General features: G+C 41.7%; 1 protein-coding gene across 1 annotated transcript in view; it reads left to right on the plus strand.

Moving 5' to 3' along the window:
* The window catches only part of TBXAS1 (thromboxane A synthase 1), a 198,592-nt gene that overhangs the window by 101,918 nt on the left and 68,734 nt on the right, over positions 1-27,940 (plus strand). The window contains exon 5 of the mRNA XM_019474392.1: positions 16,792-16,888. Within this exon, the coding sequence (XP_019329937.1) occupies positions 16,792-16,888 (97 nt within the window). The remainder of the gene's footprint in view (positions 1-16,791; positions 16,889-27,940) is intronic.

Raw genomic sequence — 27,940 nt, forward strand, 5'->3', positions numbered from 1 at the left:
GCATACGGAGACCTGTGGGATGCAGTTTATAGGCAGAATTTATGGTAAATTAGTTGACTAGTTTAATTCTGGCATGTTTTAAATGTACTTAGGTCTCTGGAACATTGCAAATTGATGCTTAGTGTACTAGTAATGTTGAAGGTATTCATTAATGAGCTCTTCTTAACAATGGACAAATCTTATGTGTGGACTATGACCTCCCATGAGAACCGTGCAACTTGAGCTTGTCTACTCTGTGATGGCTGTTGATTTGTTACTGTAGCCTCTTGCTGTCCCAGTCAGGTCCAGGGACACTTGTGTCCTAGGTATTCACAGACAGACTCAAAGGCCCACCGAAATGTCACAGTCCCTGCTCTCAGCGCAGGCAAAGCCATTTGGATGGAAATGTTTGATGCAAGTGGTAAATTCTTCTGCATGCAAAGCTCTCCATCTCTTCTCTGAGACTCCAGACGTTGCCCTGGGGTGGCTGACCTGCAGGCATGTGCTCACTGCTGCGCTTTTTCCAAGTTTCTTTCGTCCATCCATGACTGCTCCATGACTCTACTGCAGCTGTTCAAGCCAACGTAAGTCAAAGACCTGATGTAATCTTTTACACCTCTGGAAAGAGAGTGTGAAATCCAACCAAATGAGACAGATGACGTTTTAAATGCTCTTGGCAAGGCAGCAAAGGACAGTGCCTGTCACCGGCACCGTGTTCCTGATGCTCATTTCTGTATTCACGGCATGTGCAAACTGCTATGGTTGTAGCTTCAGCAGATCAGTGTTTGCGTAGAGGGAAATCCCCTGGTTGGTACAGCTCCACTGAGACAGCATTGGCCGGACGCAGAAAGGCTCTGTGAGATTGGCCAGAACTGTGTCAGATCCTGAGATTGACAAGGGAAGCAGAGAGCAGGCCCTTATACCATATCTTAGCATTTGAGGGACCTGATTAAATCTTGGTCTGCTTCTGCATGTGCAGGTGGCAGCTTTGGCTAGGAGGAGGTTTCACCTCCATTTGCTCCCGGGGAGGTGTTTCTTCATTCCCGTTTCCTTGCACGTTGGTAGTGCAGCACTTAGCTGTTAAAGCATAGCCCTTGTGAGCTCCAGGTTAAGATTATTTGAAAACTGAAGTTTCTCTTGAAAACGTGCTCCCTGAGGAGCGTTTTATACCAAATATACAGCATGGGTGATCTTTGATCTGTACTGCCTGCTTCTTAGCTAATTAAATTAAAACCATCATTTTAAAGGGCTTGGGATGGGAGCGCTAAAGAGATTGTCTCTTCTTATCATGTAACGCCGTCATGATCAGCACCTGCATACCAGACTCTGTCATCCTCATTCAAGGCAGGGGGAGGAAATATTCTGAGTGAACCCCACAGTTATAAAAACTAGTTTCCTAGGCTTAATTTTGCCTTGATCTACCCTCTTCACCATCTACCAGAGCCTGCATTTGTTAATCTTCTTAACAGGCTGTAAAGTCCATCTTGTAATTTTTTTCCCCTTTCCGCCATTTGGGAAGAAGCAGGCTGAGGGCTTCTAAGAGACTGAAAAATCTGAGGCATTATTTCAGTGTACCAATACTACTAGAAAGTATGGGAAAACAGCAGTATTGTAGATTTTGCTGTGCATATTAAATGATTTCATTAGAATTTCCTACAGCACCCAGAAGTATTGATGCAAACCTGAAGTGGATACATACAATATGTAATGTTCAGTAGCTATTAATGGTCTCTGGCTTCATCTGCTATGTATCTTGATTATGAACTGGTGTTCCCAGGGCCATGCATGGTAATTTTTAAACGAAGTTCCTGAATCATTTCCCCCTACTCTACACAGAGCAAAGGAAATGCATCATCCCTCCCAGTGTGTGTGTGTGTGTGTCCTTCCCTTTCTTGGCAGTCTTTGAAGCAGATCAACTTTAAACTAATGCTGCAACTCAGGAGCTCCTCCTGCCCTCCTCTTTGGTCACCCAACACTTCACAGGAGAGTCAGGTTACTGCCAGTTTACCCATCTTTGTGGCAGCCCAAAGAAATCCAAAAGCAGCTTGTGACTGCTTTCTCATGTGCCATGAGAAGCATCAAGCAAAAGGGATTTCCATTCCCCACATATCCCCCACTGGGGACTGGAGAAGAAAGATGCAGAGAAGAAGCTGCAAATCAGCAGCCTGTTGCACGTCCCTGTTCTGTGAGCCCCAGCACCGGCTGGAGCATCCATGGCTCTGTCCCCTCCTCATGCCCACCTGCTAGGAGGTCCACGATGCAGATGCTGGTTAGACCCTCTCTCCCCATGCTGGGGAGTCCTTAGACAAGACCTCGTGGGGCCTCTGCCCATTAGGACACCAAAGTGTTGCACAGGAATGGATTGGGGATGTCTTTTATTTAGTTTGTTAGAAATAGTCATATTTTCCTCTTTGAGGATGACCACACTTTGCCAGGTATCTATGGAGGCACTTCCCAGCAATTGCTGCCTATTGTCCTTCGATGGTGCCACCACTTTGTTGACTCTGGGGTTTGTTCTGTATTTTCTTTTTACATTGACAACCTTGTCTTGTGGGCTTTGTATTCATGCTTCTTGCTGTAACACCCCCACCCCCACCCCCAATATTTGCTCTGGCTTTGTTTTCTTTCTCTTACTTTTCTCCATCCTCTTCAGCCCTGTGCTATCTTTCCTCCATGCTCTAATTTTTATTCCTCCCTGTTTTTCTTATCCATGTTGAGCTGAAAACAGTAACATGACCTGACAATTTTTACGTCATTCCAAGGTTTTTATGTACTTCCATAAATCTCTTCATTACTTTTTTATTGTTTTGTCATATACAGGGTTTAGTTTTTCCTCTACCTTATTAGTCTGGGGATCAATTTTAGTCTGCTAAGTTTTATTAGTAGTAAGGGGAACAAAATATCTCCTTTTTCTTTGTTGGTTTGGCACCATCTTCAAATTACCCTTTTTCTCTGTTCAACTACCTTTCTTCTTTCCCTGGAGAGTCTGCTTTATGTCAGACCTTCTGCTGGTAGTGAACTGGGTATGATTTCATGCAGCAATAGGCAAAAGTATACCCCACTGCAGAGGAAGAAGTTGTTTTCAGCTGTTATTCTATTTATTTTTTTTTCTAGCTTGGGGAGCGTGGAATGAGCTGAGCCACCATTACCCTGGGGATTGTGAATCTTTCTTTCCTTCCATTAAATTTGGTTTGGGGAGCGGGAATGAGCTGAGCCACCATTACCCTGGGGATTGTGAATCTTTCTTTCCTTCCATTAAATTTGGTGGCTAAACCTGAAGGCTTGTCTTGAAGGAGGATTTATTTTAGTCATACTGATAAAATTGTACTGGTATAATTAAACAGCTATAGTAATGTCAAAAATACTCCCATGCACAAACACAGCAGTTCTGGAATGACACAAACTACATCAGGGAAAAAACTGACCATCTCCCCCAGCAATTATTGTATCTATAGAGGTGTGGTCCCATAGGAGTTTTTTCTAGTCTAACTTTATTAAGATTCAAATCACGTCTTGTCCCAGAATCTCCTCTCTCCCCCATGCAAACGAGCCTGAAAACAGTGGTCTGGACCTTCAAGCTGTTGTTTACTTCAGTGTAGCTCCGTTAAAGGCATAGAGCTGTGACTATTTGAGGATCTTGACCCAATGTTTTTAGGTCTCTCTTAACGTTATATAACTTCGATTTTTGGATGATGGTGCCTATTGACTAAAATTAGGCTTTGTACAGCAAATTTTAAGACGTATCCAGACGTCTTAAAGTAGTTTACAGAAAAAGGAGTGAGTTGGGAGCAATGTTCTGACTCTGTAAGGGCTAGCAGTAGACATTTTATCACTCAGCAATAATCCAAGCTTTTCTGTCAATGTTGGAATCTATTTTATTGAAAAAGGATCTTGGCAAGGACACTGGGAATTGCTGCAGAGTCTTTCAAAGTGACATTATGAGAGGATCTTGGTTCTTTGGGACCTTTTATCACATGGAACATCTTATGAAATACTCTGTGTGAAGGGCCAAAGGAAAATGTTATCAAAGCAGCCTAACAATTTTATATGTCCACTGGCTGTCCATTTGGCCCAGTAGGAAATAAGCTATGCATGGGGCAGGAGAAAGAGAAAGTAGGTCTACAAGTGCAGAACAGAGGCAAATGTTAAAATAGGTCAGATGTTAACGTAATGTCACATGGAAAGGCATTAGCCGTTAAATATTAAATTATTTTCTATTAAAATAATTTAAATTCTGATTTTTGAGGCAGTGAAGTGTATTGCAAAATGGGAAGATTAATACTTGAAGTACCTAAACTTATTCTTACTACAGACCCAACTTTTCTCCTGCGTCAGTGGCATCCTATTTGCTTTTGCCCAATAACTAACGCAATTGGATTTTCATCAATAGTGAAGAAAAGAATCAAGTTTGTGAAACTACTGTAATTTTCCTCATGTTCATTTCCTTAGCAAAATATTTAAACAAATTCACAGTTTGTAAGCCTTCAAGTAGACCCTGATACCCCTTTGATACACCACTGTGTTTATACATACTCACAGGACTGCTCTGGGTGTTGCGTTCAGCATGTTTCCCCATCCCATGCCTCTTCTGAGCTTGCCGTTTTGAATATTGGATTTCTGCAGGCAGCTGTTTACATGATTCGCTCCGGCTGGCACCCCCAAAATCCGCAGGCTGTCCCTGCCTGCCGCCTCCTGCCGGAGGAGTCGAAGCAGTGGGTTGCGCGGAGGTCAGAGGACAAGCGGGTGTTGCTGGCAGCGCTAAAACTGCCATGCTGGCAGCGTTGCATATTTAACTGTAAGGTCCCTGCTGGATTAAAAAGGCTGCAGGTGAGGAGAGCATGATCAATAATTACAAATATTAAAAGTGGTGCCTTGTCTTGCTTTCCTACCTTTTTCCTCTTCCTTCTTTGCCTACAGGACACGAAGCATCTGAATCCCCCAGACGATTGCTCATGCATTTACATTTTCATTTGCTTGGTTTATAGCAAGATTGTTCCAGCTTTTGGGAGGGGCAGCTATCAAAGATGTACAGGCACTGCCATTGTGTTTTATTGTTCCAGTCCATTTTTCCCTGTGAATGCAGGTGGGAGTTTTCCAATGGGTTGGTTTTGTGTTTTTGCTTTCTCTTTCTTCTAAGCATTTATAAGCCTTTTATTGTCAGTCTTCAATCATTTTTGATAGATCAATATATTTACTTCAGTGATGGTTCATCCTACAGTTGTGCTTGTATTTCTTCTTTCTTTGTTTATAGGGGTTATGAATAGATTCAATGGGTTGTATCTCTGCTATACCTCTGTCGTTGCGTGAGGATCAAGTCATTTGATCTTGCCCCGTCATCTGTGTATTTAGAAGGAATATGAAGTGTTTACATTGGTCTGCTTTCAAATCTACTTGTTTTCCCTTTTTTCTAGGTAGACTTTGAGCAATTAAAAATGCAATTTTTGGTTCAGAAATGTTCTCCTCAGAAATTCTAAGTACGACTGCTGGTGTTTCATGTACACTCAACTGTTTGGAGGGAAGGGCTGTAGGAAATGGCTCCAGCAGACTCCAGAGATCCAGAGGGTTTGGGGAGTAACACAGCAAAGTGGTGTTGGATGATGACATCTACTTGGATGACTCAGAAATGAAGCAGGTCCACGGGAGTCCTGAGGTATTTAGCCAAGCAGCTGTGACCAAGCCAAAGAGGAGAAATTCTTGAGTCTACATCTCACTCATGTCCCCGGGCAGCCAGATGCGGGCCCGGGACAGCTGTTTAATGCAGCTGTGAAGAGAGCTCAAATGTGTGCAATGCACACGTGGGAATAGGGTGCCAGCGTCAGTGTAATACGCTGCACCCTGGCTGGCTGTCAGAAGAAGGAGGTGGGTGAACAGGACCTGCTGCTCCATGGTGAAAGGGTACGTCCGTGGAAGAGGAGAGGGCTAAATGTACTCTTCCATCCTCAGGGATTTGGGTTGTTTCAGGATACAGTGACATATATGCCATTTGTTATACAATTGCCCCCTTCTCCCCCCCAAAAAAAGGGAGCAGCAAAAGAAGCGTGTTTGTTACAACTGATAATATGTACAATGTGGTAAATGGAAAATAGGTCAACTAGGCAGTGTTCTTACTAATATTACTGTTTGAAACATGATCTGTGACTTATGACTGCGCATTAAATACTGGGAGAAATCCCTGAATGTGCATGGATTTCAGCGATGCTTAATAATTTAAACGAGTGAGCATATTAGCTGTTTGTAGGATATTATCCCCATAGTTGCCTTACTACAGCTGTATACATCCTGTTTTTCAGTACGTCCATTTTTAGGCTGAAATAATTTGCCATGTTGTGAAAGTCATGACTCAACTACTTCTCAGCAGCGTGTTGTCCATTTGTAACAGCAGATTTTCCTGGAAGTCATTACTTTGGAGTGCCATTGTCAGCTGTACACATCAGTCCTGCTCCTCTTGTCCTTTGTGGCGCAGCTTTGCCCGTTGTTGTTAGTGAGGATGTTACCGCTGATACACAAGCTATCAGGTTTTTCCATGCTTTTCTTTCTTTTCTATCTCTGTTGAATTGCAGTTTCCTTTATCTTCTGCGTGGTGCACTGAAGGAGGTTAGGAAATTTATCATGGTTATTTTTAATGGGTTTTTAAAGTCCAGCACGACACAGATTGAATTGATTCAGGAAAATCTCCTGGAGCTGCAGCATTTTTTACTATTAAAAAAATTTTTATCACCGCAATTTTTCTGTAAGAAAATACATCTATTTTTTCCTTTTAGTCCTATAACAAAGCCCTGCTTTCTAATGTTTCCACATGGTCAGATATTAGCCATTTCCCTAGATAATTTAGTTTGGTCATGTGTATGGCTAGCATTTTTATTGTAAAGAATTCTGCTAGTGGTTTCATGATAAATGCATAAAGCATTGGGAAATGACTTTTATTGGGCTTAGTGTGCATTTAATAATGCATTAACAAAATTAAATGATTTTGTGTGTATGTGTGTAGATCTTAAGCATGTATAGAAAAAGTACACACTGCCATAGGTATGCAAGGATTTTAAAAAAATGAATCTTTCCTGTGCACATTTTGTATGCTGTAGCATAAAAAAGTACATTCCCAGGAGCTCAGTAGGTGGTTACTATCCTTTTTTTCTTTGTTTCAACATTTTTTTTTAAGGCAGATTGGGAAAGAAAAGCGAGTCCCAGTGACTGTCCCCCTCGTGGCCAGTCTGGCAAACCTTTACTTGCCTGAGTAAGGCTGTCCAGTGTTGGCTCGGATCTGTGTCTTTATTGCACGCAAACAAGATTAATAGGTTGTCCACTGCTTCCCACTTACAAAACCCTGCTTTCATTTGCTTAAACTTCAGATACCTTCAGACTGGTAGCCATGACCAAGTCAGAGTGCCTTGTTTCTTATTCAACAAAACGGTGTATGCATGTGTAGTTACGCAAAACTCAACTCTGTGGCTTACTCATTTCATCATGTTATGTTTATGATGTAAAAAATCAGTATATTGAGTCCTACCTATTATTGAGGAATTAAAATATTCTAATATTAAGACAGTATTATTTCAGAAATGCATGCATCTGCATTAACATAAACAGAGCAAAGGAATAAAAAGGGATAGTGTGCAATATATTGTAACTCTCTCATTGATTTAAGATCAAAATGCCAGTAAGGAGTAGACTGAAAGAAAATTATGTATATGTTTATTTCAAACACGTGCGAAAATAAAACATTGTATCGTCCACCACTGCTGATCGTATGTACAGCAGGCAGATGAGCTGTCTTGCCTACGAAGAAATCGAAGATAAAGTGCAGAATTAAAACAAACAGAAACAGCCTACTGATTTTGAATGCCTCTGTTCTGAATGCCTCTTTTGAAGATATGTATGAGGACGTGACTTTTCAGCAGATAGAGGTACTCAGTGTTTTCTGAAAGCCTTTTCTTCCCTTCAGAGCTAAAATGGCTAACCAAAACTGGAGATGTGAAAAACTCTGGTCACCCTTGAGTCCTGGCCATGATAAGTATATATGAGATGAAGGTTGCAGAAATGCAGACTTATGGATGGCTTTTCTTTGTACCCTGATGTCAGGTCTTAGGGAGGAAAAATAATACAAACCTCAATTTGATCATGGTCAGAAATGCTTTATGAGAGGCAGAAGGGTTTTGTTTTAGTCATCTTGAAGTGTGTTTGCTTATATGAAGTTAGTGATGCGCGTGTAACTGGCAACTTTATTACACTTGTGGTTTTATTATAGTCAACCTGTTTTATAGCTTGCTGTATCTTGCGATGTCATAGTATCACAAATTATATTTAAATCCTTTGACCTCCTTCCTGTTTCATTTTATCCGTATGGTCGCACATATGCTCTCCTCTTTTTGTCTCCTGTCCCCAAATTTTCCTTGGAGCCTGTACCACGACATGCGCATGCTCTCCTGCTTTCTGGGACACTGAGGATCTTCCTTGGCTTCATGGCCACCTGTTCAGATGGGTCCCCCCTGCTTTGCTAGAGAGCAGCCCTGCGCTGCACATGCCTCTTCTACGTGTTCTCTCAGCCATGTTATTCAATGTAGCATCACAGTCATATCCCTCATCTTCTTCAAGTGCGCTGCTCTGTCTCCATTTATCTTGTACGAAATGGCTGTAGCCCTGCCAGGGTAATACTGCCTGTTGTTTCCCAGAAATTGCTTACCTGTCTGTCAAGGGAAGCTGCTTAGAGCTCCTGACTAGAAATCAGGATAAGCACTCAGCAGATGCCTCTCCCTCCCTTACATGGAAAAAAAAAAAGATTGAGAAAAGGCTGCCCTTGCTTAGCCCGAGTAACATTGTCTGCTTATCCTCCTCAGCCATCTTGTAGCCTTTTATTTTTTTTTCACTGTACTGATAAGAATAGGTAGCACTGTTGAATATAAATAATAGACTCATACAAATCCATACAAATGAACACTGTGTAGATGGTAGCAAGTAAAGTTTGGAGACACACAGTCTCCAGAGGTAGCCTTCCCTAGAAATAGTAATCCAGTGTTCCAGAAATAGTAACCTGATGGTTTTTCTCTCAGGGTATGGCAAAGGAGTGCTTTGGTAGTGAATTAGGTGCAAAGAGCCTGAGATGAGACTGCTCTCATGCCGCGTCTCGCAAACCCACAGAAAGGCCGGGCACAGAAATATGCTGAAACCCACAGGAAACGTCTGCTGCACCATCACATGAGGTCAGTCAGGCATACTGTGCTTTAACGAGCGCAGACAAAACAAGCTTTGGTGAAAATGTCACAGTCTAAACACGGGTAACAAAACACAGACTAATACAGTCCAAGCTTGGTGGGAAACACCATGGGAAGAGATTTAGAAACCTTCTTCTGACGATCTTGCTGAGGTGAAGAGCTATGAGCACTTTCAGCATCACCCAGTAGCAATAGCACTGCACATCCCAGGTGGGAGGAGCGACTGGTTTCTTATTAATATCATAGTACTTCTCATTTCCAGTAGCATCCTATAAAAACAGTACCCTATTTACAGCTTTCGTTTCGCATTAATGAAGTGGAATACTGATGTAGCTAATCAGCGCTAGTGGTATGATGCAAGCACACGGAGCGGCGGTGGTGGTGGCAATCATCTTAGCCCAGTTGCCAGGATAAAAATAACCCCCGCCAGCCCTGGGAAGCAGCAGCTCCCCAGCTGCGGAGGAGCACAGCCCGGGACCCCGTGGCTCCGCGCTGCCCTGGCACCCGGCTTCTCCCGCAGCTCACCTGGAGCATGAAAAGAAATGATTCTGTTATTCCTGTCCATCCCCTTTGCTGCTTCTCTTCCCAACCCCTGAACGTGGGCATGAGTTTTTGTACTTGCACTTGGATCTGGACTCAGATTTCCTCAGAAAACCAAATGGACATAGATTGCCAAATATGCTTGTATAATTCAGAGGTGTTTTTTTTTCTCTTCATAGCACTTTGTGAGCTTAATTTAATCCCTGTCATTCCTTATATGTGGGTAAATGTCATCTACTTCATTTCATGAATGAATTAACACAGCCATGCAGAGTCTGCATCTCCCGCACTGCTCACTTGGAAGGGGGAAGGGATTAGTAAATGTGTGTGACACCCTCAAGTTGCTAAACCCCAGCCGGGCTTAGAGATGCCCAGAAATAGATCTCGTTTGCACCCTGGTGTAAGGTACTTGAAAGACTCTACCAGCTCTGTACCTTGTAATGGCCCACATCAGCCCTCCTCCTCCTTATTGTCAACCCTAAATATATGACTTTCATACCATGAGTGTCTTACTCCACCTGACGAGGGAGGAGCTCCTTTAAAAATAGCTGTGCTTTTTAGTGGTGGGGAGTATATAAATAATCCCGGAATTTTCTTCCTTTTTTTGATACTTCCTTAAGCATGTCAGAAAGTAGAGGTCTTTTGGCAAGGTGCAAGTTTGAGATAGCGCAGAGGTTCTTGGTATGTAGAAGATAGCATTTTTAATCCTGGGTACGTGGACAAAAAAGGTGGATGCATAGCAATACAGAGCCGTGCAGAAAGTGTGCGCGTGTGTCTGGGCATCTTGTTACATGATATTTTTAATACAGTCAGGAATTAAATTAATAGTTCTATGTGCTTATTTTAAAGCTTTCATGACATGAAAAGAAGCGTAGTTCATCAAAAAAGGAAATGAGGAACAATTTATTCTTAAATAGAAATCACTGTGGCCATGTCGTCTTTTTCATGAATTTACACAATGGGTTGGATTAGTCTCTGGCTGAGGCGTGTGTGTATCTTGGCAGAGCTGTGCTTTGAAACTTGTCTCTCAGTGCTACCTGGGCTTCATTTTCATGTGCAAAAAGTTCACCTGTTTCTAGGGTGGGGTTTTTTTTTGGTTTTTTGTTTTTCTTTTTTCTTAAGTGTTAACGTGCATTTCTCAGTTCTCTAATCTGGAGATACTCAGCTTGTCAGTGCTTTATAAAAATAGTCCAGGATCCAGGAAGGCCAGCTAGAGTCACAGCCCGGGACACAGGGGAAGTGGCACGTGGCACGGCTCCCGACTTTCCAGCAGACTTCCCCCTGCCTGTTCTTAAGTGTTAACGTGCATTTCTCAGTTCTCTAATCTGGAGATACTCAGCTTGTCAGTGCTTTATAAAAATAGTCCAGGAAGGCACCCTGCCAGCTAGAGTCACAGCCCGGGACACAGGGGAAGTGGCACGGGAGTTAGCTCCCGACTTTCCAGCAGACTTCCCCCTGCCTGAAGAAAGCCAGCGCATGATTTCCAGGTGTACATGGCAGCTGAGGAGCTGTGTTCCCACAGGGAGTCAAAAAAAAAAAAGGTGATCTCTGGCAATTCCCGGCTCCTCTGTACCTGCCCATGCCCCAGTCCCTCAGCTGGGAAATGGAGGACGTTGTTTGTTTTCCCCACTGTTTGTCGCTCCAGGTTATTTAAACTGTAGGCTCCACAGGCCTAGAATAAGCCTCCTACTTATGTATAACTCCTGCCAAATTAGGGCCCGGGGACCTTGGAGGTCTCTAGCTGCTAATATAACACAAATAATAACAGGACTCACAGTACGTTACGTATTGCTTAGTCCTAGAGTCTGAATTGCCTGCAAGAGCTGGAAGGGGACAGTCCTCATGATGAATCAATTTGCTGACCTCTGAAATAATTAAGCAAGTAATGCCATGCTTGAGTCCTATTTTAAACAAGCAGTGCGCTATTTGTTTTTTGCGTTTCTCTGCCTACAGTGAATGGGTGTCTCTAAACAAAAGAGGCAGATTGATCGAGGAACTTTTTTTTAAGGAAAGGTCTCCTAAGAAAATTAGCCTTTTTCCCTATATTTCTCTGTCTTTGCATACCTCTCCTTTTTTCCTGTTTTGTTTTGTGGGTTTTTTTTGTTCTTTGCTCTTCCCAGAGGAAGACAGGGATAATAAAATTTTCTATTTTCATTTAGCTTTCCAGATGATCTTTGTGTACTTTACTAGACTGCAGCATAGAAAACAAAGCCTTGTTTATTGCCTAACAGCATATATGTGTTTTATGATTAATGTGATGTTTGTAATACATGGGACTGATAATAGATAGGGACATCAAAGTCTTCTGTGAATTGACAGCAGCACTATAAACAAGGTGAAAGGGTTGCAGGTGTTTCCCACACGGGTGTTACACAAAAACATATGGCCCTTTGCCATGATGTACTGCGTGCACACTCCATCTTTTCATGCGCAGCAAGGCAGTGTTGCTGTGAGCTTTGCTCAGAGAGCATGTCCATGGCTCAGGACCTGGGGGACGCTGTCGGCAGCAGATGACCGTGCACTGTGACCAGAGCGATCTTGGGGGCACAGAAAGGATAATGCTAAATTTGTCCTTCAATTAAAAGTAGCTGATTGATCCGCTACATCGCCTGAGAGCAGAAATCTGCATTCCTGGGGGGGGTGGTGGTGGTGTCCCTGGCAAACGTTAGAATGGGAGATGGCATGCTTGGGTGTTGCAGGAGGGACGAGGCAGTCCAACCTACCTCTTGTCTCACTGCTTCTACCTCAGCTCATGGTTGGGCTCAGCAGCTCATCTCTTAGGCATCTCTTACCTCCATGGGGTAACTTCTGTGGCCATGGCAGGCACTAGGTGTGGGTCGGGACACCTGGGACACACCTCTGCAGAAAGCAATGGTGGGGCACACGCAAAACAGCAGAAATCATTGCTGGATTGCTGCTTATTCCTGCCGATGAAAGAAAATACGCGTTTACTAAATGACTAAATATTTGCCAAGAGGACCGCAACATCCTGGGTGAAACCTGAACAGGAGGCAGAAGTCTCTGTCCCTTTCATTAATTGCCCTAAGAGTGGTGCTTGTCTGCTCTTATGAACCGAACTGCTGCAGTTGAGTGTGTTGGGTGTTTGTAGCCTCTTAAGTTATTAAAACACTCTGAATGCAGATTGACTTCTTTTGCTCAATATACTGTAACCGCCTTGACCTGTGAGCCCTTTGGTAAACACACGGGAGGGCAGCCTGCCTTTTTTGTAACTTGTGGGACTAAATCCATGCCCTCCGTTGAATGCTTCTGAAAAAACTTTTTGCCTAGCCCTTCTGGGGATGGTGCAGCACACAGCTGCCCACTTCTGTACCGGCAGCCCACTGGGGCGACAGCTTCTCGTCCACCCTTTCACCTGCTGGAGGAAGCTAACGCTGTCCTCATGCTGTTGATGTAGCGGTACCAGGTCTTTCCTGTCTCACCTTGCAATGGAGCTAAAGCTGCTGGTCTAAACATGTGGATTTTTTTCTCTATTTTGTAGGGCTGCAGTTTAAACTGAAATTTAGTAGAAATTGCCCTAATGGCATAACTGAGGCCTCATCTACACTTGAAAATCACACTCATGTGTTGGTCATGAAATTTATTTTTACCGGTATGGCAGTGTTACAACAGATTCCCACATGGACAGAGTTGCATCACTCTGAGGACCCCATACTACATTCACGCGTTCTTGTTTCTGTGCAGGAGTGAGCTAAATAGTCACAAGAAATTGTATTACATCCTGAATGCCCTACATGAAAATATTACAAAGGGTTGGGTCAAGCAGTGTAATGGTACTGTATCACTGTAGTTAAAGGTAGGACTTCTGTGTGTGGACAAGCCCTGTGAAAAGATTAACCTAGAGAAAGTTAATAAAAAGTGCTGTTCTAAATTATTCATGAATCCATTTGTAATGCGCTTGCCGGGAGGCTTTTGTTTTTCTCAAACTCTTATTTATTAAAATCTGACAAGAATATCGGGTTTTGTTCAATAATAAATCTAAGCCTATGTGAGGTTGGTGATATCCTCATGTAGTAATACAGAATCAAAATGAAGTTACATGGCAGGGGTGAATATGTTATTTATTTGGGAAGAATAGCTTATTGTTCAGGAGAATTTTACCTTTTTCTTGCCATTTCGGAACAAGTAAAAAAAAAAAAAAATTCTAGTTGGAAGATATCCTCTTGGTTTGTGACCGAGGCCTTGATTCTGCAAAGGATTTTAAATATGTTAAAACTTAGTTAAGCATATTTCTGGTGGCTTTGCAGGTTCTGGACCTGTGCTTGCTAAATAAAATAGCTCAGACGATCTTGTTTCACTCTTAGCTGTTCTTGTCCTTCTTCCTTAACTTCAGGGGAAGATCATGGAAGTCGTGCTCCTAGCCTGTGGATTTTGACTTCCAAAGCATGTCCATATGCACCCTCTTCTTCTTGTGTCCCAGAAAAGGTTAGAAAGATTATGTACATAAAGTAGGAGAATGGAAAAAAGCCAGGGAGAGAGCTTTTACTGTCTGGGATACAATAAAAGATGGTAGTCTGTGTGCGCTTTACAGCAGTCATTCCTTAAAAGCAGGCAGAACTTTGCTTAAAAAGCAATTTAAGATATTTTTTCAGTATTTTCAGTTCATTAATTTTAGGAGATTTTTTTCCCTTCTCTTCTTTGTCCTTCTCTGCCCTTATTTATAACTGGATAAGGAAGGGAAAAACAGGTGCCTATAGATAGAAAGTTAAAGAAGAGTAAATAAAAAAGAAAGAGCTTAGCTGTGGAAGCAGAACTGGGAGTTTGGGTGACTGGTCTGAGTTGGAGGATGATGAATAGATTTGTTTGCATAAACTTGGCTTGTGAGTCACTTTCTCATAAAAGCAACTTGAGTAGGAGATGCTCCTGTCCCAAATTTTAGTCTTGAATGCTTTCAAGCACAAAGTGTACTATGATATAAGGGCTCTGACTGTGAGTACTGTCCTGTTATTCCAGTGGACCAGAGCTGGAGCTCTGCAACTTCCCAAGTTTGAAATAAACTAGAAATTTCTCCCACACATACCCCCACATGTGCTTTGCATGATGTATCATGTAGTGCCTCTTGGCAGTCAGGGTTAAGCTGTCTGGGTAGACATAATCAGCTTCTGATTCAGATTTGGAATCTGGTGTTAGGGATTTGGTCCCTATGAAAAGCTGTCTGTTGGAGGACCATCAGTCACTAACCATTAAATGAGACAAGAAACTTGGTAAACTTGGAGAGGAGAAGAGAAAAGCAAGGTGTGAGTGTGAGAGGTCAGCATTCATGGTTGATCATGCTGGGTAGGTTTGGAGCAGCACAGGTCTTCGCCTTGGGAGCTTGCTTTGCCTCTCTAATGCCAGAGGAATTGTACAAGTTGTACATGGGGAAGGGGCATGTAGGGCGTTATCCTCTTTTGCCAAAGACTGTGATCAAAGCACTCTTTGAAATGAGGCCTCAGCTCTTTCTTAGGCACCTCTTAGGATTCTGAAGAAAAGTTTGACCATTAACAGACAGCTACTTTGCTGTGGTTTAGCAAACTGGGAGAGGTGAAAAAGGTTTATTTTAATAGAACATACAACCTGTATCTAAGGTTCAAGTGGAGCCTGTGGGTTGGATCTGGGAAATAACAGTTCCCTCTTGAAACCCACCAGAGAAGAAAAGAAGATCTCTTCCTTCCTGAAGAAAATTATTTTCTTGTTCTTCTCTGCCATTTGTTTGTTATGAGTTTTGGTGGTACGGGGTTCAAGGTGGACTGTGAAACCCTGCTTTGGAATCAAGATATTTGTCTGACTTGTTTGCCCCTGCTGAAATCAGTGCTGCTGCAGCTTCATTGCCATGGGAACCTCCATGGGAACTAAATTTAATTCAGCCCAGGGTTTGCTTGTCTGTTCTGTTGCTGCAATGTAGACAGGTGATAAGCAATGTATTGATACTAAACTATATCCCCAAAATGATTAGGCATTGATATTACCATGGTATTGCAGCATCTGTGGTATTGCTCTTGTGTTCTGCTCTGAACTGCCCTCCTGTGCCTGCCTCCAGCATCCTCTTCCTCTCTCCTGGCAGAGCAATGGCAGTGCCGCCTGCATAGTCTTTCTGGTCCAGCAATTGGCAAAGGTAGGGACTGCAGGCAACCTCTGCTTGCTGGTGGTACTCCTTTCTCCCCCTGCAAAGCAGCCAAGCACGGAGCGCCCATGGGCCTTGGGGGGGAATGCTGCTGGAGAAGGGAGCTCTGCATCCCTAGGAGTTGTGGGTTGGGGTGGGTCCCAGTACCTCTGCAGCATCCACAATAGTGTGAAGTCCCCCAAGGACAGACCCTGGCTCCAAAGATCAGATTAAACTGGAAGTGGGAGATAGAGGGTGTACGAGCAGAGAGTGAGAGACCCCTGTCACCCAGTCTTCTTCTAAAGTTTTATTAATTTCTTTATACTTGGTGAACCTTTTTTTTTTCTTTTTTGTTTCTTTTTTTTTCCTCATTGATGCAACGTAAGGTTCAGATGGTATCTGTTAGATGGTTGTGTTTGTGGTAATGCAGAGCCTGGGGTCTGTGCTAGTTTCAGTGCTAGTAGAAGTGGTGGAAATGTGCCTTTACTGCAGCCACGCTGGGGGGACTTCTGGAAAGGCTCTGTGTAGACGGGGCTTTGCCATGCAAAGACATTTCATGTGGCTGACTGCGGGATAATCGATTTTGTAGGTCTTTCATGATTGTTTGCATTGTTGGTTACTAATGTTTTGCCCCTCTGTAGATTGGTTTAGTGGTACTACATCACTTTGTACAGAATTCACAGTGAGCCATAGAGTGTGTAAACCTGTATGTTAAAATGTTCGCTGAGTCTTGATTAGTCAGTAAAAGGTTTTAAGCTGTTTCTTTTAAATTCCAGGACCATGCATCTTAATTTAATAGTTGAGAGAGATGGGGAAAGATACTGATTTACCCAAGGGAATATATTTTCTGTGATATTTATTCATGGCAAGTGTTTTCAAGCCAGCAGAGGTATTTTAGGGCAGGTGACGGTTCTCTGGTTGACATTATCTGCTAAAATGACTCTCTACTTTCTTTCTTTGTAGGTACTACATTGGTCGCCAGATGTTTGTGGTGGTCTCCACACCAGAGATGATCAAGCAAATCTTAGTGACAGACTTCAGTAACTTCACCAACAGAACTGTAAGTAGATAGAAAGGTTGGCTTTGTGGACGGAGGTGGTAGTACTGTTAATTTGAGGTCAGACCAAAAGTGACTGCAAGGGAGCTGGAAATAGAGAGGGGGAAAGAAGTACAGCATGGTTCGATGAAACTTGAAGGTATATAAACTCACTATATACATTTCAGTCAAAGACTCCTCTTACCAGGATACTCTGAGGATGAAAGAGAATGTCCTTAAGAGAGATACAATGCCCTTGTGACTGAGGCACCAGATGGATGCTGAAGAGAGAGGCTTTCAATATCCAGTTTTGCCACTGACCTCCTGTGAAATCCTGGGAAAATCACTTGCTAGCTCTCTTCTTTGTTCTCAGTCTGTAACATGGGGACAGCATGATTTGCTTTCTCCCACCCATGGTTTGTTTTGTGGTTTTAGACATTCTAAGGCAGGAGCAGGCTGCTTGGGACAGGGACATGCCTCCTGCAGCTAACGTGTTGCTTTGTCATACTTACCACTCTGACAATAACAAATAGCAAAGAATGAATTTGGGGTTAGCAAGAACTTATGCATATGCTGTTGGTTACTTATTTTACTTATCTGTATACACAAATATATTAAAAAGCTCGTTTTCAAGTACTGGTTAGAACAATTAATGAGGGGGGAATGGCCAGAGGGATAGTAAAGATTTCCAGCAGTTTCTCAGCATTTTACAAGGAAATACTGTCACTGTGACCGCACGCTGCCTCAGTGCCATCCATCCCCTGCTTCCTCCTGGCCCCTTTGTATGCTCAAATCTGCTCAGATAAACTCACATGTATTCAGGAGGGTTGTTTGTGCCCTCAGGGAAAATTTCATCTCTGATCAGCTGTCTGTCTCCTCTGCCCCTCTGATCCTCTGTGCAACCAGACAGTCTGTTTGCAGGCTGCTTGTCTCCTTTGCTTGCTTCTTTTGGTACATGAGGTTCATCTTGTGACTACCTGTATCTTACTTAATAACCACTTGTACCAGTCGCTCTCTGTTCTGCCTATAACTCACATCTAAATGGAAGAATCCCAGTGTGCAAGCTTCTTAGGCTGAAGTTGTGTGTGGCAAGGGTCTTTTCCCCATTTTCTCTATATTTGAAGGAATTTCCCACCCCTTCCCTTCTTCCACCCCCAAGCAGGAACCCTATTTCTTCCTGTCTATAACTTTCCCATGCTTTTCTTCTGTATATTTGATAGGAATAGACTACCCACTGTTCATAGCAGTAGCTGGTGCCCAAATAACACCTCCCTGAAATTAGAGAGCATTCCTTTGAGGGTACATTCAGATATTCATTCTGCTCTTAATTTTAGTCAGCCTTGTCTTTTGAATATATCTGTCTGTGCATTGTCACCCTTCTTATTTGGCGAAATTTTTCTTTCTCTTCAGGCTTTTATGGTCAGAGGTTTATCTCTCTTCTTGTACATCCATCTGTCATGGTCTGTAACATTTGTGTTCCTTTCTAAAATTCAGGTAGGTCAGGTCACTACAGCCAGTCTCTTTCTCTCTCTCCCTTTTTTTCTTCATCAGGGATCTGTTAGGTATAGCTGTCTGTGTAGGTTCATATCTTACCCTTATCACTTGCCTGTCCCCTGAACCATTTGTGGCTTTTCTGTACAGCATCCTGCTTTATGGATAAGGAACTGAGGCACAGACTGAGTGACATCCCCGCCACTAACCAGAAAGCCTGTGGCAGATGAGAAAATTTAACTCCTAGCCCTCTCTTTAACAAAATGAACAGTTTTCCCCCTGTGCACTGTTGCTATTTCTGGCTTGCTTAATGCCCATGAGTCTAATTCAAATGAACTTGCTTCATCTTATGTGCTTTCATCTGCTTGTTCCATGGTCTTCTCACACAGCTGCAATATTTGAGTGTTGTTATTTCTCACTTTCCACTGTTCCCCCTGTTCCAGCCATTGCTTTTCACCTACTGAAGATAAGCAGCCTTCTGTTTCTGGGTCCTTCCACATCTAACCTGGGGATCTTTTTCCCCTCTTGAATTTTCACACTGAAAGTTGTCCCTCCTCTTTAATTCACAATCAGCTCTCTCCGTGAAGTGTTCGGCTATCCTGTACACTAACGATTCGATACGAAAATAAATAATGCTGGATGGTATGTAATGAAGGCCAATGGAATTTATTAAGATGTGATTTTGGTTGTATGTGAATAATGGTTGAAAGGTGAGAGTGAGAAAAGCACTTTCCAAGTAATAGAATTCTTTCTTCTCATATTGACTGAATAAATGTCATTTTAAGACTTTTAATAGGGTTGCTTCTGTTTGTATATTTTAAAATTACTCAAAGCAAGCTCCTCTACTTTAAGTGAGGGTTTCTATTTGCCGGTGGAGAATTCAAAATGCAATATAGATCCCCCTGCCTTATTTTACCCATTCCTTCCCCAAATGGTCTACTGATGAGTGGTTATAGGATTGACTTTGGAGTCAGTGCTGTTCACAAAGCTAGGCTAATATCTTTCAGAACAGACATGGCACATGCTTATTATTTCAACACAAAGCCTTTTTTTTAGCTTAGGAGTGTCAGTCTTTAAGGATGAGAAGGATGGGAAAGGGGGTGAGACCACTGGGTTTGAACAGGCCTTGGGAAAAGCCACCATGCTTTGCTTTTCTTCCCCACCCCCCCAAATACATTTCCAAAATAAAGATTTGTACCTCATCCACCAGTGGTGAAATTGAGTTATCTAACGCAGAATGCCACAATGAGAGATTATTCACCACGCTCTGTAGCAGTTGTAGCAATCATATGTTAACAAAGCGTCACTAAGTTGCAGGCTGTGCAGGACTAGTTCTAAAAGCTAAGGGTATTAGGGGGTAGAAAAAGTTTATATTCCATGTTTATTTTGCTGTTCTTTCAATTAATCTTTATATATATATATATTAGAGTAAGAGACAATGGGAAATAGAACTTGTAAAGGGTTGCAAACAGTGGATGATGTATTTGATAGAAGTGGATAAGATGATGATTCAGTGAACTCCGAGCTTTTATTAAAGCTGTCTATAATATGATGTCATGCCTTTGAGCTTGCTGGGAAGTCGTCAGAAGACCTTTATGGAATCAAGGTGGTTTTAATCTGCTGAGAGGACTCTTTTGGAAGCATCTTGTGTCCTGTCTCCACATCCAGAGAGACCTGTACCACCTGTACACTGCTCTCACATTGAACGTATCTGCTCACTTATTATATGGACAAAGTAGATTTTGCATGTAAATGGAAGCCAAACTCCTGTTCATTTTATGCAATTATGTTTCTCTTTGATATTATACATTTCACATCTTTACTATGAATATCTTTCAAATATTGCTGTAAAAAGCCTTTTAGGTTCCTTTGCCCTCTTCTGTTGTTTCTGAGTTACTGATTAGTAATTCTTGCGACAGTAGTGTATGGTGACTACAGATCAAATCTGCATTAAGGTTCACTTCCTTTTAGAACAAGCGACCAAGTCTAGCATGCAGGGTGTTATTCCCCTGTAGGCGTGGGGTGTATTTATCGTTAACTCTATAATCACAAGAAGGCAATAATGACATTCTACTTTCCCACTTAATTTTGACTTGATTAAGGTGAGCATTGTAGCCATTTAAAAACAAAAATGTCTACTGTAATGTACCTTCATACTTGAGGCATATGAAGTCTTTTCCCTATGTTTTTAATTATAGTTGAAGAAGAAAAGATGAAAATTAGCTTATAGACCTTCTGCCAAAAAATATGGAATTGATTTTAATTTAGGTTAACCATGGAAACCTCAGCCAGCATTCTAGGCAGGGCTGTGCTGCAGTAAATTATACCTTTTTCTTACAACTATGGTAAGTTGTCTCTTGAATAGAAGTTTTCTTTTAAGAGCACTAAGACCGTTTTTAGCTGCATTACTGTGTTGTGAGTGAGATAGGTTTATGATGTTTGTTGCATTCTGCCAGGTGGGATAATGATACATAATCTGTTTTCAGATTGTATTTAATTTCTGCATTGAAAATTTGTTTTTGAATTAGTACTTGAGAATCATTAAACCGTACTTCTAAAAATGTAGGAGCAGAATGTTAAGATGGAGCAATGTGAAGAGAGATATTACCTGGTACGTAACTTAAATGATTCAGAAGTTGCAGGCCAAAGTATTTGCTAAAAATGTGGATCAGTGAGCCCAAAGGCAAAGGTAAGTACTGGCTAGTCAAGGTTTGTCATCACTGTTTTCTCATCAGGAGCTTTGCTGCTACAGTGGAAAAAGTAACAATGGATTAACAACAAATAATAATGAAGTGGTAAAAATAATGTTGTGGTTTAACCCAGCAGGCTGCTAAACACCACACAGCCGTTCGCTCACTGCCCCCCACTCAGTGGGATGGGAGAGAGAATAGGGGAAAAAAGAGTAAAATTCGTGGGTTGAGGGAAAGGCAGTTTAGTAGGACAGAAAAGGAAGGGAAAATAATAATAATAACAATAATGATAAAAGAATATACAAAATAAGTGATGGACAACGCAATTGCTCACCACCCGCCGACTGATGCCCAGCCAGTTCCTGAGCAGTGGTCACCGCCCCCCGGCCAACTCCACCCAGTTTATGTACTGAGCATGACGTCATATGGTATGGGACATCCCTTTGGGCAGTTTGGGCCAGCTGTCCTGGCTGTGCCCCCTCCCAGCTTCTCACTGGCAGGGCATGAGAAGCTGAAAAGTCCTTGACTGGTGTAAGCACTGCTTAGCAACAACTAAAACATCGGTGTGTTATCAACATTATTCTCATCCTAAATCCAAAACACAGCACTGTACCAGCTACTAGGAAGAAAATTAACTCTATCCCAGCTGACACCAGGACAAGTAAGAACGAAAAAGTAGCATGGAAGTTGATATAACATGGCAGTATGAATTCCTTGTATCCTCTTGAAGGAAAAGACAGTTGCCCGAGCTGCTTTTCTTCTTGCTTCTGTCTGTCCTTCCCCTTCCCCTCCTCCTAGTTCATCTGTGTGGGACATGATTATTCTTTTCACATGTAGAATCTGCCAAAGCTGTTGGCCTCAACTTTATTTTGCTAAATCTGTAAAACTTCAGGCCTACCTGTGGCATTAAACAAATAAAATACAGCCACGAAATAGGAAGGAGCCTATTTTCTGCATCTTGTTCAGCTGTGGTCCAGGACAGTTGCCGTACCTGCATTGGCTGTGCTTTCTGGCCTCTTGTTAGGGGACACAGTACTGGCAAGAAAAGTGTCTGTTTATATTGCTCTATCAAAAGTTCTATCCAAATTTGATACAAGATTCCCTCCAGAGGTCCCTTCCAACCTCAGCCATCCTGTAATTCTGTGAATTTTGGGTCAGGCCCTCAGCCAGCATAGATCAGCGTACTTCCATTAACTTCAGATGACCCTACACCAACTGATAGCGATTATGCATCTCCAGAGCCAGGCTGGGATGCACAACTGGCTTCAAACAGCTCAGTGTGCTGCCTCAGGAGCTGAGTCTGTGTGTGTATGTATGTATGTGTTCTTGGCCTTTTGCAAGTAAAGGGTCACCTGCATGTCTTGTGCAAGATCTTAGAATCATAGAATCATAGAATCATTGAGGTTGGAAAAGACCTCTAAGATCATCGAGTCCAACCATTGACCCAACACCACCATGCCCACTAAGATCTGATAATCTTGATGCCTTAAGATAATCAAGATAATCTGATATCTTGATGCCTTCTGCCTTGATTTTTAGAGTACAGGCATTGCCTGTACGCAGCAGCCCTGCTGATGTGCTGTCATTCAGTAAACAGTGGTAATTCAGTTGTGTATCCAAACCCATAGTCTGATCCAGCTTATGGGCTGGGCTGTTTCTTCAGTCCCTCTCTCACAAGTATGGTTTATTGTTTTGAAAAATAAACTCACTAACGTATTCATTTGGAGACATGTCATGTACAAATAGTTAAGGAATGAAGAGTTGTGTACTGTTGCCAAAAGACGCATATACATGCTGTCTTGACCCTGTACCCTTGGTTGTTTGTTTTAGAAATGTTTCTTTTCTTCAAATTAAACGTCCTAGGATTATTTCCGGTTGTGTCAATGCCATCATCATCATCCTTTCATGTGAATTTCTTAGTTTATTTCCAAATTGTTGTTGCAAAGTGCGATGAACTCAGTTTGTAAACAGATGATGAGTGTGCTTTGTTAGAGGCTCACCTTCACATGGGCACGTAGTTTGGAGCACTAGTGACACACAGTATGACAGTGGGTAAGTCAATATTTGGAAAATGATTCAAACAAATGAGAAAAAAAGTTGACATATGTATAATAAGATCTTCATTTTTCCACCCTTTAAAATGACTGTTCAGCGGGATAGTTTAGTACACAAGTGATGTTCCAGTGTGTGCTAATAATTTGATTGTGATGTTTAGTTTTAAAAACAAGCTGTTTTTTGTGGCAGCAGAGGGAAGGAATGTGCTTTAAATTTGTTCAGTGCCTCAGTCTTTTTAGATATGTGTTTTCATTTTCCCATTCCTTCCTCTTGTTTCATCTTGGTTTTTGTTGGGTTCACATAGGACATGGAAGGTGACCACCATAACGCTTCTGGAGTCAACATATCCCTGGATTAGTTGTTACACCTGCATGTGTGCATGCATGCATATTTGTGTATATATATGGATGCATACAGAGGCATACATACTGATTTGGGATCTCTTTGTGTTTGGAGGAGATGCTGAATCTCTAGTACTCACTAGAGCCTTGCGGACGTCAATTGTGTCATCTCTTATTATGGAAACTTCACAAAATATGCCTCTCTGTACATGTGTGGTGACATTTCAGTTCCTGATGCAGCAAAGCCATCACACCTGATGGCAGGCCATGCCTTGAACATCCAGTTCTTTGTGATGCCGAGCTGCGAAGTTCTCTCCTCCCTCCCTCCCTTTGTAGGACAAATTCAAGCAAGTGTCGATCCTGCCACGTGTACAATAAGGCTCGGTCTCATTGAGCTGAGAATATTCAGTGCTTCCAAAAATCATTCTGTGCCTTACGAGGATAAGTGAAAAGGTGTCCAAGCAATGAATTTATTAAGATTTACTTTTTTGCTTAGCAGTTTTCTACAGCTGCTAGATCATAGTTGGTTTGAAATCTTGGCTGGTACAGCATCATTATAGAAAGGGAATTATGCTAGCAGGGAATGCGTTTGGCTGTATAGCACTTAACTGTTTAATATTAATTTATTTGACTGCATATTTGTGGGTGCTGTTGTACAGCCATGTGAGCCCAGATGCCTGAGTGATTTTCCAGTGCCAGTCCCTGCCAGGGAGCTGAGCAAGGGCTCTTATCCTTGTTTTGACCTGATGGTTCTCACTGGGCCGCACCGGAGCAGGAGCTCGTAGGCTCAACAACCATAATGATAAATCTGCTTTCTTTCCCCAGTGTGCCTCCACGGCTGTCTTCTAGACATACTAGGATACCTTTCTAGCTTGGTCAATGTATATGTAACTATTTTGCCACCTTCTTAACCTGGTAAAATAGCTTTTAATTCTGGATTTCTTTTTTCTTTCCACTTTTTGCTTTCAGAGCTTGCTGGTTAATTTTTCTGAGCACTTAAATCCAGTTTTGTTTAAATGTTTTAAAGTAGCAGTGCATATGCTTGCAATAGACACCTTAAAATTAAAATAATAAATATTGAGAGGGTCATTTCTTTCAGACTGTGTATGTCTTTTTATGCATGCACAACAAATTGCCCCTTATTCCCCATATGCTGAAGCTAATAGCACAAAACTAATGTTGTCAAATGATCACTGCTATTGACTGTAAAATTAATCAGACTTTGGCTTCAGTTAGCCTTAGAGAAAGACTTGACATATTAGTAGACCGTGTTCTGGGAACCACCTGATCCTCTGAATCCCAGTGAGATGAAGTCTGGTTTTGTGGTTAGGGCTCTAGGTTGGGATTTAGGAGCTCTGAGCTCAGTTTTTGGCTTTGCTACAGAATTCCTGTGTTCACAAGGGCAAATCATTTAGGAAGTGCTTTGTCACCTTAACAAATGTAAAAGAGTATGTTGGGAATTTCCAGCTGAACATTATCATTAGTGAATGTTAGTGCTTCAGAACTGATGGCAAAGGGTTGGGATTTGGTTTATCTGTTAATTCAAACAGTTGTGGTGGGAGGTTTTTTTGTTTGTTTTTAAAAGAAGCTTCAGAAATGTAGAGGAAAAAAATTTTATTGAAAAGCTCTTTTTTCTTTTTTTTCAAGTAACTTTCTATTTTGAAGTATTTAAAAACAACCTAAAGTAGTAAAGTTAATATTAACAGATTCAATTGAATGTATTTTGAGGATTATCTTCTCTCAAGTTTGTAATTTTTATTTGTAATTCTAATTCAGAACAGGAAAACAAGTGAAATCTCTGTCCTGCAAAGTGGGAAAGCTCATTTGTACTTACCTTGAACACCTGGCATGTGCCTCTGCTGACTACTATTCATAAATAGATGTTAGCATTTACTTACTTCTACGCACATTCTTATGTCTCATTTAATTCAGTGGGCCATGAGTGTGTATTTACCTAGGTATGTTTATTAATAGTCTGTCCAGAATGGGGACGTTCCCTTAAATAGGAGCCTTTGTTTTTCTGTGCCTCGCATGGTAAAGAGGGCGAACACAGTCTCTTCTCATGCATTTAGGTATTTGGTAAAGACTTCTGAAAGTTTAGGAAGATATCAATAACAATAGTTTGGAGTGCCACAGAACGGCTTACAAGCAATCAATCTAAAAATGCAGACTGTAGTTCAGTCCAACTAGTTTGAGGATGGTCTGGTTGACTGACTTGGAAAGACTCTCTGTTAAAGAGGAGAAGCTCTAACTGACATTTTATTTCCTTTGAGTGATTACTTAGATGGTTTGAGGAAGGTTTTCTGTGTTGTCGTGGCTGGAGGGAGCTCTCTTGCAAGAGGTCAGCATATCCCCAGCAGTGGTGGTCAGACCGTAGTTGGACTTGGAGAAGGCCACACTTCTTGTAAGGGTGCTATTTTAACCGGCTAATATTTTGTTGTCCAGGTAGGTCACGTGAATTTGTTTGCCTGAGATTTATGAATCTCTAATTGAGTAAGCAAACACTAACATTTGTCACATTTCCAGGTAAGATAGCAAATAAAACCAGCTGATCCCTCCTGTAGGAAGGGCTAGCAGCGATGGTGGAAACAGACGGGTTATACACAGATGGAATACAATATAAAAACTTTCTACTTTTTCTCTTTTCCAGACATGGGTTGTCTGTTTTCAGATGCTATGGGCCATAAACCTTGGCAATATAAAAGCAATGCAATTGACTGTAAGGAGGCTAGAAGGCTTAAAAACAAGTTTCCTCTTCCCTTGCCCCCCATCAAGACATGGTGAATCAGTAGGTTGAGACCACGGCTGATGTTGAGATGCACAGTCATCTTATCTTTTACAGGATTTATTATAAAGTGAGTTATTTTTCAGCATGGGTCTAAGTATTTGAATCTATCCCTGAGTCTTTCTCTGGTTTATTAATGGGCTGCAGTGCTGCCATCACCATGGTATCCTGCTACCTCTTCCCCTCTGAAGACTGCAAAACTGCATGTTGATGAAATTTACATTTTTAATTCTCCACTCTCCACGCCTATACGAGTAAAAATGGTTTGCAAAACCATGGGGGAACACAAACACAAGGACAATCTGGTATCGAGAAATGACTAGGGTTGCTCTGTTGTTTTGTTTGTTTTTAATGCTCTTTCTTTATGCTATTATACTGCAGCCATCATTGGTTCAATACCTGCTCCTAGGTAGACACCAGAACACCAGATGGATTACGTACTTTACAGCACTAATGATAGTGGCTGATAATGTGTGCAAATCTCCCTTTCACTGATTGTTCGAGGCAGTTAAGAAATACTGAATACAGCTGTACATAATTACGCTTCTTTTGAAACTAAACCAGCCTGTGAAATTTCTGTTCCTGGAAAATGGTCAAAATTAGTCAATAACAAAAACAAAACAAACAAACAACAAAAACCCAAACCCTTTGAATGTACTTAGTTAATGGTATATTGTGGCATTCTGTTTCTTAGATGCAAGGCTTCCCTGCCAACTCTATTGAGACTTAAAGGGGGAAAAAAATGCTGCATAATGAAACTACAAAAAGGTGGTTTTGCTGCAGGTGTAGGAGGATGCTGATTTGACAATGCCCTGTGCGTATGCACTTGCTTATGTCAGAAGGAGTTTGTGTAGGACTAAGTATGTATGTGTCTCAGTGTGTGTCAGGTATGTGAAGGGACATTCCCTCTTTCTACCCAGTCCCTGTTTCTTCCACGTTTCTTTGAGTTGCTGTAAGATCAAATTTTGAAATTATCTTTTTTGGCTAGTTTATCCTCACATTTTTTTTTCTTTCCTCTATCATTCCGCAAAATTTTCTTTTCTAAACGACTGAAGAAAACAAGATCGGAGTTTTATTAGGTTTTGCCTTCCCTTCCCCCAGTTTTTCTCCTGTTGAAACTTGCCAATCAGTTTTAAAGCCTACATTGGGCTTTTCTGCAGCACAGGAGATATCATTAAGGCTTTAAACCCACTAATGAGGGAAATGTGCGCTGCTTGAAGGCTCCTGCAATATTAACTACATCCAATTATGTTAGGTAAACGTATGAGTATAGTCAAAACAGGATGAAAGCATATCTTTCTATTCAGGCCAAAAGCAGTCTTCTGAGCCAATCTTTCATCAAACTTACATTGGCTATTTATTTACTGGTTTTGCAGCACTTTTTTTTTTATACTGCAATGCTGAAGACAAACAACACTTATAGATAGGAAAGGACTATCTATTCCCAGAGCTCCGTTCCTTATTTAAAGAACGCGTTTTATTGCTGGATAAAATATGTGAAATCTTAAGGCTGATAAATATTTTTTCCTGTTTAAATACAGTATTGCTTCCTTCTCTAATCCTGTCCTTTGCTGACTGTGTTATGAGTAGGTGTGATACATGTGGAGTGGAGATGCAGTTCGTGCTGGTCTTTGCTGGTCCTGACCTTTGATTTCTGTTGATTTGTTGTGTTTTAAAGGGAAGTTCAATTTATCCTACTTCTTTGGGCATATGC

The sequence above is a fragment of the Aptenodytes forsteri genome, unplaced genomic scaffold (genome assembly GCF_000699145.1).
Source record: "Aptenodytes forsteri isolate BGI_AS27 unplaced genomic scaffold, ASM69914v1 Scaffold56, whole genome shotgun sequence".
Classification (NCBI taxonomy): Eukaryota; Metazoa; Chordata; class Aves; order Sphenisciformes; family Spheniscidae; genus Aptenodytes; species Aptenodytes forsteri.